At 29.2% G+C, this 13,356-nt stretch overlaps 1 protein-coding gene across 5 annotated transcripts in view; it reads left to right on the top strand.

The window, feature by feature from the left end:
- Positions 1 to 13,356, top strand: part of LOC126880481 (ATPase family AAA domain-containing protein 2-like) — a 168,646-nt gene extending 155,290 nt beyond the window's left edge. For 4 of the 5 annotated variants that reach the window (XM_050644341.1, XM_050644345.1, XM_050644344.1 and 1 more), the window contains 3 exons: positions 427 to 524; positions 584 to 768; positions 9,858 to 13,356. In XM_050644341.1, coding sequence (XP_050500298.1) covers positions 427 to 524; positions 584 to 768; positions 9,858 to 9,908 — 334 coding nt within the window. In that variant the 3' untranslated portion in view covers positions 9,909 to 13,356. The remainder of the gene's footprint in view (positions 1 to 426; positions 525 to 583; positions 769 to 9,857) is intronic. The other variant, XM_050644343.1, reaches the window with a different exon arrangement.

The raw sequence follows: 13,356 nt of genomic DNA, 5'->3' as shown, positions 1-13,356 counted from the left end.
AAAATTCTAGCTGAACTTAGACAAACTGATATAGTCAAACTGACACCAGAGAGTACGGTATTAGAAAATAAAAAGACGTTCCTTCGAAGCATGTTTTCATATCTACAGTCTCCAGTTGAAGATGATTATTGAAAAAAAAAAACAAGAAAGTTCGTTAAAATGTATTTCATAAAAGCTAAGGCACTTGGTATTTCATTAAAAAATGTGATCCGTCAACTTGTATGACTGTGCAAAATTTCAGATCTTTATTTTGATAGCCGAAATCTTAATCTTAATCTTAAATGCGACACGCTGTATTAGCAACGTTACTATTTTCTACTTTTATACTGTTTCTTGCTTAGGTTCTTAGTTTCAAACAGTTTCCCTAATCTAATTTACCAAAGTAGGTATAATTGAACCAAACTTTATTTTTATATCTATTTGCAGATCCCCAAAGAGAAGACTGAGTGATATCTTAAGCCCTTCCGAATTATTAGACAACCCATTAGATTTTGATGATGTAGATGAAGCATTGAATGAATCAGGTAATAGTTTTCATTTAATAATACAGTAACAAAATGCTTATCTATCATTTTTTTTGTAGTAGGTTGCAGTACATCTAATAGCAAATCAATAGAAATTTCCCATACGGAATTAGAAAAAACTTTAGATATGGCAGTGAAAATAACAGACGGCTTATCGTTACTTTCTCTTCTTGATCTTTACAATCAACTGAGCAGGGTAGTAAAAAAGTTTTCGAGGACGCCCATAAGGACTACGTTACCAAAGGTGAGTAACATATTATTTGCTGTGATAATACAATACCGGGTGTCCACTTATATTTTCCCCCATTTTAACTGCCTATAACTTCTAAACGGCTCAAGATAGAAATATACGGTTTTCGCTGAAATATTTTATTTTAGTAAAAGTTTTGTCTGAATGGATTGAATTTTTTATATCGCTTTCAAATACGAAAAAAATGGCGGATTTAAAAAAAAACGTTGTTGACTTTTTTTTTAATGGAACACCCAGTATATATTTTTTTGTAAATTGAAAGAAAGGTCATTCAGGTATCCAGCGATATAAAGTTTTTCAAAATCGGTTGTCAAATCAGTTATTAATTAATTTTTAAAATGAGAGGTGCAACAATTTTATATCGCTGGATAGGTAAATGGCCGTTTTTTCAAGTTTTTAGGTAAATGACCATTTTTTTATCGCTTTTAAATAAAAAATGGCGGATTTTTGAAAAAAAACGTTGTTGACTTTTTTTATTAAAACACCCAGTATATTTTTTGTAACTTGAAAAAACGGTCACTTACCTATCCAGCGATATAATTTTTTTAAAATCGGTTGTCAAATGACTGAGCAATTAACTTTTAAAATGAGAGATGCAATGTGTAAATCACATAACATAATATCATCTTGCATAGTTATGTTATTTAGGTATGTGATATCCACGTTGCACCTCTCATTTTAAAAATTAATTACTCAGTGATTTGACAACCGATTTGGAAAACTTTATATCGCTGGATAGGTGAATAACCTTTCTTTCAATTTACAAAAAAATATACTGGGTGTTCCATTAAAAAAAAAGTCAACAACGTTTTTTTAAAAAATCCGCCATTTTTTTTTCGTATTTGAAAGCGATATAAAAAATTCAATCCATTCAGACAAAACTTTTACTAAAATAAAACATTTCAGCGAAAACCGCATATTTCTATCTTGAGCCGTTTAAAAGTTATAGGCAGTTAAAATGGGGAAAATATAAGTGGACACCTGGTATTGTGTGACTCATTTAGATCAGAAACACAATAGACATTAGATTTCTTAGTGGAAAAATAGAGAATTTTATTATGTTGTTTAAATTTTTTAAAGAAAGTATTGATAAAATAAATTTTTGTTCAAATAGTTGTATAACATCTCACCCCGTTCTAGTCCATTCACTCACAGTAAAATATTGCAAAACATCCGAATTTTAAAGAGTCGCTTAGATTGACATTAAATTTGGCATACACATAGCTAACATGTCAAAGAAAAAAGTGTTATTGTGCCGATGTCTGCTTTTGCCCTGGGGGTGAGTTTCGCCCCTTCTCGTGAGTGAAAAAACAAACGTTCAAAATAAGTCCGGAATTGGATAAATTGCCTAATTCTAAATGACTTTTGTATAGAGTTTTTTCACTCTATACACTATGTCACAAGTCAATAGTTTTCGAATTATTTACGAATGAAAATGTTCATTTTTCAACAAAAAAAAAACGTTTTTAGACGGTTTTTCGCAAATAACTCAAAAAGTAAGTATTTTATCGAAAATATTCTTAGCAAAAATGTAGCTTATAAAAAAGTGAAAAAAATGGTGTATATATGAAGTTTGTAGATCTAATAGAAGCAGAGGTGTAGTTAATGAAAAGTAGTATGGGCCATTCCACGAATATACGACTCTCTTGGATTATCGCGACAACGAATATTTTAGCGTACAACATAGGAAGTACGAAAGTAAATGGCTCTAATAATTATTCCAATAAACAGCAATGTCATTTTCAATTTACTTCCATTCTTCTTATTTTACACAGCAAAATATTCGTTGTCGAGATAATCCAAGAGAGTCGTATGTATATTCGTGGAATAGGGTATAGTTCGTCAAATTCCACATCAAATATTTCAAAATTAAAAATTCTTTTTTTTTCTAAATAACTTAAAAATTATTAGTGACACCAAAAATCTCAAGGAGTATAAAAATTACTGTAAGACAAAATTGGGTTAAGATATGGCTGTTCAAAATTTGCGCACACTCGTGATTACTGACTCGTTCAAGCCCTTTTAACTACAGCCTTTTCAAAAATAAGCAGTTTAAACCGATGAAACTTACATATCATATAAACAATACAATTAAAGTAACTTGTGAAGCGGTAACGATTAATTTCATTTGGGATGCTAATTTAGGGGCTATTTTCACGATTTTTTTTTTTACAAAACAAAAGGGACCAACATTACTTTTGATGTTAGAAACGTTTATAAAAAACAAAAATAACGCTTTTTTAAACACTTTAACCCGGGAGCAGTCGCGCTCACTTCTGTAACGTGAACAGTCGCGTGTTAGATTTTATCTCACAATACGAATTTAAATACGAATTTACAACAAATTTTTATTTTATAGTATGTATTTTTATTTACTTGCTATTTTAGAAATATTATTTCTAACAATTATTAAAGTTAATTGGCTCTCCCCAAAGCCATAAATTCCACAAAAAGTAGAAGAAGAAGAAAAAAATACCTATAGTCCAAGCTGTGGGTGAAAAATAGGTCGATTTCAGGATATAATTCAGGAATTTTAGAAACCTATCAGGTGTTGTAAAGGACGATGGCAAGAATAACTTGTACTAAACTGTAACCAAAAATTTCAGGAGCTTTTTTATTTATGACGTTTTTCATTTGTTAAATTTGCAATTTTTAAAGAATTTTAATTTTGCAGCTTAGGATATTTATTTTAGAGAAAAACTTTTAAATAGAAAATTGTAGTGAATTAAAAAACCTAAAATTTAAGCTATACCTTTTTTCATTGTTTGTTTACTGTGCAATCAGTCTAAAAAAACTGTACTCTTTTTTTTAAGCTATAACAAGTTTAATTTTGTTAATACGTTATTGCAAAACAGCCTGCGAAAGGTCCAAAATGGGTGTTTTTTGCAATTGCATTATTTATTGTAAAAATAACTTTTATGTATTTTTTAAGGCTTTAAAATAAAGATCCTTCAATACCAAACATAAAAAAAATTTATAGAGCCCGATTGGTAAACTTGTTGCTTAGATATTATATCTTGTTTATCCCAAGGGGTCAAATGCCGAAGGCTATAACTTTTTGAAAAAAAAAATCGTAGAGAGTCATTTTCATTTATCAAAAATCATTTATTTACATCGTATTCCGATGTAAATAAATGCCTAAAACATTTTTCAACCTTTTATTTCGGGTTTGAAAATAAGGGGGCAAATTTTGTTATAAACATTTAGAACTGAAGCCGCCCCTGTACATATGAGTTTCTAACTTGCAGATTATTGTTGCTAAAGATGAAATAAAGATTCAAAACAAAATAAAAATTTTCTACGACCAACTGAAACCGAGATTATTGTTTTTGTTTTCTTAAATCGTAGTTATTTTATTAATAACAATTAAGAAATTATTTCACAGTCATTGACTAAAGAAAGGCTTTAGTATTATCTGAAAATAAAAATTATTTTAAACGAAAATTACATTTAATTATTAAAAATGATTTTTAAAGTGTAGTGGAGATTTATTATTCTCTACGAAAGTGATTTATTGTGTCGGTTGCCCTTAGCAACGGTTAGCAACTTATAGTACCTTGAATCACGGTTTTTGCTCCAAATTTTAAAGCACCGGTTGGATTGACTTGAAATTTGGCAAACACATAGATAACATGTCAAATAATAAAAATGGTATTCGGCCTCTGTGTGCTTTTGCCCTGGGGGTGACGTTTACCCCCTAAAAGATGTGAGAAAATATACGTTTAAAATAAGTTAGTAAATAGATAAAACGTCTAATTCTAAGCAACTTTTGTTCTACAACATTTTCTCATTGAGGTAATACTTTTCGAGTTATTTCCGAGTAAATACGTCCATTTTCAACAAGAAAAAAACACGTTTTTAAGCGGTTTTTGGCAAATAACTTAAAAAGTAAGTACTTTATTGAAAAAAATATTCTTAAAACAAATATAGCCCATTAAAAATTAAAAAAAAACTGGTGTATGCATGAACTCACTAGACCCAGCAGAAGCAAAGTTCTAGCTAATGAAAAATAGGTTCATAACCATCAAATTTCAAAGTGAATATTTCAAAGTGAAATAACCAAAAAATGATGCATTTTTTGGAGAACACTCATTAGAACTTTTTTAAAGTTTTTAACAAAATATTTTTTGTTTTTTAAAAAAGTTTCTAGTATCAAAAGTAAGCAAGTTACGCTCAAAATAAAGTTGATCTCTTTTTTTTTATTAAAAAAACTTGGGAAGGTCACCCTCTAATTACTATCTTAAATCAAATTAATCGTTACCGCTTCACAAATTACTTTGCTCATGTATTATTAATATGATCTATTAGTATCATCGGTTCAAAGGGCTTATTAAAAAAAATGGTTTTAAAGCAAATCTGCTTTAATTTTTAATTTTGAAAAAACGGTTTTTTTTTTTCAAAATAACTTAAAATTTATTAGTGTGACCAAAAATCACAAAGAGTAAAAAGATGTAGTTTTTGCTATTCTGAGTATTTTGGATATTTTGTTTTTTTTGTAAGGCAACAATTTGTTAAGATATGGCCGTTCTAAATTTGCGTACACTCGTGATTATTAACTAGTTCAAGTCCTTTCAATTACAGTCCCTTCAAAAATAAGCACTTTGAACCAATGAAACTTGCAGACATAAACGACACATACACGAGTTAAACAACTTATGAAGTAAAAAGGATTAATTTCATTTTTGATGCTAATTAAAAGGTGACTTTCCCGAGTTTTTTTGACCAAAAAAAAACAGACCAACTTTGTTTTGAGCGTAACTTGCTTACTATTGATGTTACAAACTTTTTTCAAAAAACAGGTACGCATTTTTTAAATTCTTTAAAAAAGTTGTAATGAGTGTTCTTCAAAAAGTGCATCATTTTTTGGGTATTTCACTTTGAAATTTGACGGATATGAACCTATTTTTCACTAGCTAGAACTTTGCTTCTGCTGGGTCTAGTCAGTTCATACATACACCATTTACCAAAATACTTACTTTTTGAGTTATTTGCCAAAAACCGCCTAAAAACGGGTTTTTTCTTGTTGAAAAATAAACGTATTTACTCGGAAATAACTCGAAAAGTATTAACTGAATGAGAAAATGTTGTAGAACAAAAGTTGCTTAGAATTAGACGTTTTATCCATTTCCTAACTTATTTTGAAGGTATATTTTTTCATCCATTCTAAGGGGTGAAGGTCAACCCCAGGGCAAATGCACACAGAGGCCCAATATAGTTTTTATTCTTTGACATGTTACCTATGTGTTTGACAAATTTCAAGTCAATCCAAGCGGTGCTTTAAAATTTGGAGCAAAAACCGTGATTCAATGTACTATAAGTTGATAACCGTTGCTAAGGGTAACCGACACAATAAATCACATTCGCACAGAAAAATAAATCTCCACTACAATTTAAAAATCATTTTTAATAATTAAATGTAATTTTCGTTTAAAATAATTTTTATTTTAAGATAATATAAGTCTTTCTTTAGTTGATGACTGTGAAATAATTTCTTAATTGCTATAAATAAAGTCACTACGATTTAAGAAAACAAAAGCAATTATCTTGGCTTCAGTTGGTCGTAGAACATTTTTATTTTGTTTTGAATCTTTATTTTGTATTCAACAACAATACTCTGCAAGTAAGAAACTCGTAGAATGTACAGGGGCGGCTTCAGTTCTAAATGTTTATAACGAAATTTGCCCCCTTATTTTCAAACCGGAGAGGTTGAAAAATGTTTTACGCATTTATTTACATCAGAATATGAAAATATAAGTCTTTAGAAGGAGAGTGGATCTTGGATTAACTCTACGCTTTTTTTTTTCAAAAAGTTATAGCCTTCGATATTTGACTCCTTGGGATAAACAAGTTATAATATCTAAGCAACAAGTTTACGAATCGGGCTATATAATTTTTTTATGTTTGGTAGTGAAGGATCTTCATTTTAAAGCCTTAAAAAAATAAATAAAAAGTTATTTGTACAATAAATAATGCAATTGCAAAAAACGAACATTTTGGACCTTTCGCAGGCTGTTTTGCAATAACTTATTAACAAAATTAAACTTGTTATAGCTCAAATTGTAATTTTTTTAATTCACTACAATTTTCTATTTAAATGTTTTTCTCTAAAATGAATATCCTAAGCTGCAAAATTAAAAATCTTTAAAAATTGCAAATTTAACAAATGAAAAACGTCATAAATAAAAAAGTTCCTGAAATTTTTGGTTACATTTTAGTATAAGTTATTCCTGCCATCGTCCTTTACAACACCTGATAGGTTTCAAAAATTCCTGAATTATATCAATTGCAAAATTTTTATCAAATTATCGCGAAAAAGGATAAGATGTTAAATAGATTTTTTCTAGCGGCGCGACTGCTCGCGGGTTAAAAAAGTTGTAATAGTTTTCTCCAAAAAGCGCTTAATTTTTTGGTTATTTCACGTTGAAATATTCGATTTGGAATTTGACGAATAAGAACCTACTTTTCATTAGCTACAACTCTGCTTCGACTGGGTCTACAGACTTTATACACAGCGTGTCTACTTAAGTTGGAAACATATGGGAAACTTTTTTATTAACCCGCCATTACACGCGCTATGAGGGAATCCCTCACCATATTTGTTTATAACCAATGAAATTGTGTAAACTAATACGATAACCTTAAGCACCCAGGAATGCCTTTAGCATGGTTCATGAGAGGGTATGAAAAAGTTGTAGAATATTTCTGGCGGTCAGTATGCTGTGTGATAGTTGAAAGAAGAGACATCCCTCTTCAAGTGAGGGAATTCCTCACTGCGCGTGCAATCACGGTGAAATCACGTTTCTGTTATCTCAAAGAAACTTTTAGGTTTTTATTTAATATTTAGGTAGGTTTAATTAAAATATTATAGTTTGGATTAGGTTAGGAACAGTGGCATACCGAGTGAGGGGTTTAGGGGTTAAAAGCCCACCCAGAGTATATAGAAATATATATAAAAGAAAGTAGGAAAATGTAACTTGTCTTTCACAAATAATACAAAAAACTTTCGGTGCCCAAACTAAACCCCCCTCCCCCCAGAGGAAAATTCTAGGTGCGCCACTGGTTAAGAACCCATTTTTAAATTTACCTATTCTAATTGGGAAATAAGCCACAATTTAACTTGAAAAATTGATTTTATTGACGTTTCGAATTCCACCTCGGACGTCGTTATCAAAATAAAAAATATTAATAGTTAATTACATAAATACCACAAAGAAATAACTTCAGAACAGTTGTTAATTTTAATTTGTATTTTTAGTAAAATTAATTCGCGTAAAGAACGTTAATTTCTTCAGTGGCTTGCTGAAATTGAAAATTAAGAAAACTTGCTTTTGATCTATGTATATTATTTTTACTTTTGTTTTGTTAAATTAATAAAAAAAGTTGGTATACGAGACTTTCTATAATATGTGAGTACAACCCATTTTATATTTATACATGTTGACATTCATTCTTCTTCGAAATAAGTCGAACTTATGTAGGTGAGGGCGACGCTCATACGCGTGCAACCACGTCCGAATAGAAGACGCGTGTAACGGAGGGTTAATAATTTTACGAAAAAAACTTATTTTTCATAAAAAGTTCTGCATACTCTAGAACCTATGATTCAATCATCAGATATAAAATTTTATCAATATTATACGAGGTATGTCAAAAAATGTGAATTTCGTTCAAGAGTAAAGTACCTTTATTTCTCTGAATATCGAAAATTCTTATTATGAAAAGTTGATTGGAATTAAAAACTAAGATAAAATATGCAATTACAAGCTTCTAATTGAAAAAAAAATATTTTCCAAATTTTTCTGGATACTTCGTTTTTATTTATTACACATGATAACTCTTTTATTATTACTTTTACGAAAAAAAGGTATTCTTTATAAAAAGCTCTGTATATCCTAAGACCGAGGATGCAACCATCAGATATCACATTTTATTCATTTTATACGAGGTATGTCAAAAAATATGAATTTCACTCAAGAGTAAAGTACCTTTATTTTTCACAATATTGAAAATTGTTATTACAAAAAGTTGTTTAGAATTAGAAACTATGTTTCAATATGGAATTACATCCTTCTAATTGAAATATTGTGAAATATAAAGGTACTATATTCCTGAGCGAAATTCATATTTTTTGACACACCCCGTATAAAATTAATAAAAGTTGATATATCATGGTTGTATCTTAGACTTTAGACCATGCTGATCTTTTTATGAACAATAACTTTTTTTCGTAAAAGTAATAATAGAAGAGTTATGTGTAATAAATAAAAACGCAGTTAAGTATCCAGAAAAATTTGGAAAATATTTTTTTTTTCAATTAGAAGCATGTAATTGCATATTTCATCTTAGTTTTTAATTCAAATCAACTTTTCATAATAAGAATTTTCGATATTCAGAGAAATAAAGGTACTTTACTCTTGAACGAAATTCATATTTTTTGACGTACCTCGTATAATATTGATAAAATTTGATATCTGATGATTGAATCTTAGGTTTTAGAGCATGCAGAACTTTTTATGAAGAATAACTTTTTTTCGTAAAATTAATAATAAAAAAGTTTCCCATATGTTTCCAACTTAAGTAATAGACACGCTTTATACACCATTTTTTTCACTTTTTTATAAGCTCTATTTTTGCTAAGAATATTTCTTGGGATAAAATATTTAATTTTTGAGTAATTTGCGAAAAACTGTCTAAAAACTCATAGTAGTTTTGAACAGTTTTTTTGTTGAAAAGTGGACGTATTCACTCGCAAATAACTCAAAAAGTATTGACTTCGTGAAAAAACCCTATGGAATAAATGTTGTTTAGAATTAATTGTCAGTTATCCAATTCAGAATTTATTTTTATCTTTTGTATTTTCACCCTTAAGAAGGAGTAAAGCTCACCCCCCAGGGAAAAATCACACATCGGAACAATATCACTTTTTTTTTAACATGTTGCTTGTATGCCAAATTTCATGTCAATCCAAGTGGTTGTTTAAAATTTGGAGGTTTTGCAATATTTTACCGTGAGTGAATGGACTATTATTAGCAATGATTTTATTGACGTCTCTTAACTGATATATACATTTTTTTTATTTCTAGGAGCTTCTACGAGAACTGGCGAGGTTCAAAAAAGAAGGACTTACAGAATAATTTCTTTTACTAATGAGTACAATTTTATTTATATTTCAGTATTTTAATTCATTTTAAAATAATTGCCATCGTGCATTATTGCTTTTAGTTTTTAATTTCATTTCTACTAATTATTACTAGTCCAGAGAAATAAGGATTTTGTCGGGACACTTGACCAGCCAGGTTGCAAATGGGTTTTTTTGGGTACTATATACCTAATACATTATAAATACAAAAATGCCCATCACACTTCGGACGAGAATTTTAGTTATTTACAAATAAGGTTCAAAAATGGCAGTTTTTTTCGTTTAAATCACTACAGGTAAAAATAGGGTAATTAAATATCTTATTTGGGGTATTCATCTTTTAGTAGGCGAACAAAGGTTTAAAATGACGGTTTTTGAAATTTGGTCCGATTATTTGTTGCTTCGGAAATTATAAAATACTACTAAAATTTTATTCAATTTATTTATTTATTATATACCCAAAAAATTAATTTATTTTTTGCAATGTTACTGCTCAGAAAATAATGATATAGCAATTCTGTGGAAACCACATGAAAGAAGAATACTTACAATTTCAAAGTATTTAAAGAAATTAATAAAAAGTCATTGTTACCATTCTGAAAACATTTTACTAAAGTAGAGTTATTTTTGGATTATAAATAATTTGAATAACTTTGTTAATATTGACTGTGGACTAAATCTACTTCGGGATTTGGAAAGTTGGTATTTTTACAAGAATTAAAAAAACGTTTCTCCTATGTTAACTACGCTACGGGTAAAGTTAACAACTTTTCTTATTTAATTCACAGTTACTTCTATATACATAAAATTCTCCTTAACTAGTTTTGATGGGAAATAAGCCACACTTTTACTAAAACAATGATTTTATTAACGTTTCGACGCCCAAGTCGGGTGTCGTTGTCAAAATACAAAAAATATTAATGAATTAAACAAAAATGTTGTTGCTTAGTAACAAAATTCTTCTAATAATTTATTTAATCTGACTCATTTATATCGGCAATTCAGACATATATTATACATTTTAAAGTAGAAGACTTTTAAAATGATATTGTTAATATTTATGAGTTGCGTTCCTGGGACGACTTTACTGAAAGATAGTTCATTCGATTACACGAAATCAACCCCAACTCAAGAATATCCGTCCGACAACCACATGCAATGGTAACAGTAAAATTCTCGCTCTACAGATTCCCTAGTAAATCATGAGGGAAAACCAGGAAAAAACCTCGTGATACTATCCCAACATCAGAAGTATTAAGTCTTACTTTAGTTTACTCTCAAAACTAATACCAAATTCTGACCTTAATATGTAGATATGTTATTTTAAATTATAAATAATATTAATAATACATAGATATATATAAAGAACAACTAAAATATAAAATATGTACTAACTCGATATGTTATTGACTTACTAATCCTGGTATTTTCTCTCTATTGACTTCCTCTTTTATTGTCCACACCCTACTGCATTCTACCGAGGAATTTGCAACATAATTGGTTTCATTTAGCATAATTAAAGCCGCTTCTTTGATTTTTCTCTTTTTACTGTCTTCTTTCAGAACTATACTTGAATCTCTCCACTGAACTCTATGTTCATTATCCCATGCGTGTTGACATATTTGAGATCTATCAAATTCTCTATTTTTAATATAAGACTGATGTTCACTTATTCTAACGTTTAATGGTCTTGATGTTTCACCTAAATAAACTTGTTAGCATTCACAAAGTATGTTATAAATACAATTATTTGTTCTTTCTTGTTCACTGTTAGGTTTAGTTTTAGATAGAATAGGTCTCAATAATTTTGGGCGCCAAAACATTAATAAAAAATTGTTTTTAGTAAAATTGTGGCTTATTTCCCATCAAAACTAGTTAATTGCAAAAATGCCACAAGGTAATAGCTTCAGAACAACATTAAAATTCTCCTGTAACCGTGTTAATTAACACACTTCTCCGAAACGGCTTGTCCAATTTTTATGAAATTTTACACGTATATCCTGTAGGACTGAGAATAGGTTTTAATTTATTTTTCATACCCATAAGTTATAAAGGGGCCTCTTTGACATTTTTGAAGTTATACTTCTTTACGATCGAGAGTGAAATTTTATAATGCCGGGCGCATGCGCACACAGACAGTATGTAGTTCGTTGCTAATCTTTCAAGACATGTATGTATTATCAGCGCTGTCAGCGCAAATAAGTCATTAAAAGGATATATTAGTGTTTTTAGTAAATGTATTAATTTATTATAATTTTTGTGTCTTTGGATTTGTCTTCCTCGGGAATAAGATATTTTATAATAATAGTAAGTAAATTTAAAGTAGTTTTGTATACTTCACTTGGTCTATTAAATTTGTCAGTATGTATGAGAAATCTTGTAACCTGTCAAAGCAAAGGGAATATAGCTCAGTGATAGAGCGTATGACCGGAGATCTAGAGGTCCCGGGTTTAAATCCCGGACGATTCATATTCTTTTTTTTTTTAATTTTTGGTATCGTTTTAATAAAAAAAATTTAAAAGTGGTAGGTAAGAAAGTTAGTTTAATATTTAAATAAAATACAAATAAACTGTTAAGTATATTTTTATTTCTTTTAAATTATATAATAGAAGTATAACTTCTTACGTGTGTACAAAGTACACACACACACATACTTTTTTTTATTTTTTTTTGGACAAAATTGTCCACATTAATTTTATATGATGTAGCATTAAAAAATACATACATCTGAGCAATAACCTTTTAAAAAAAGCTCCGTGGGATAAACAAATTGAATAAAATTTAAACTAATTGACGAATCATCTTGAAATTTTTTGTGCATTATAAATGTACTGTTTGACTCAACTTTTCATGCAATATCAAAGTCTTCTTAAGTTCATTTTCGCAAAAGTTATATGTAGTAAGTTTTTGATTTTCGAAATTTTAGTCTTATTTTGCCATTTCCGTAGCACAAATGATAGGACCAAAATTCAAAAACTGGCATTTTAAATATTTGCTCATCTACTAAAAGATGAATACTCCATATAAGATGTTGAATTACCCTAGTTTTACCTGTAGCGATTTAAACGAAAAAACTGCCATTTTTGAACCTTATTTGTTAATAACTAAAATTCTCGTCCGAACTGTGACGGGAATTTTTGTATTTATAATGTATTAGGTATGTAGTAGGTATCCGAAAAACTCATTTGCAACCTGGCTAGTCAAGTATCCCGAACATGGTACATTTTTGCCTTATTTCACTGGAGTATACACCACCAAAGATATTCAACATGTTGGGTTCTCACTGCCATAAATTGTTTTATCCAATGTTCGGTTATTTGTTTATATACGTGCCTTTTCCTTCAGTGTAATGGTTACTTATTTTCAAATATAATAGTTCCCCACTTTTATAATGTAATATAAGTATATGAAATTTAAAATAAATAAAAATTGTGGGATATTTA

This window comes from Diabrotica virgifera, chromosome 2 (genome assembly GCF_917563875.1).
Source record: "Diabrotica virgifera virgifera chromosome 2, PGI_DIABVI_V3a".
NCBI classification, from domain to species: Eukaryota; Metazoa; Arthropoda; class Insecta; order Coleoptera; family Chrysomelidae; genus Diabrotica; species Diabrotica virgifera.
This window is presented reverse-complemented; position numbering and strand designations above follow the sequence as displayed.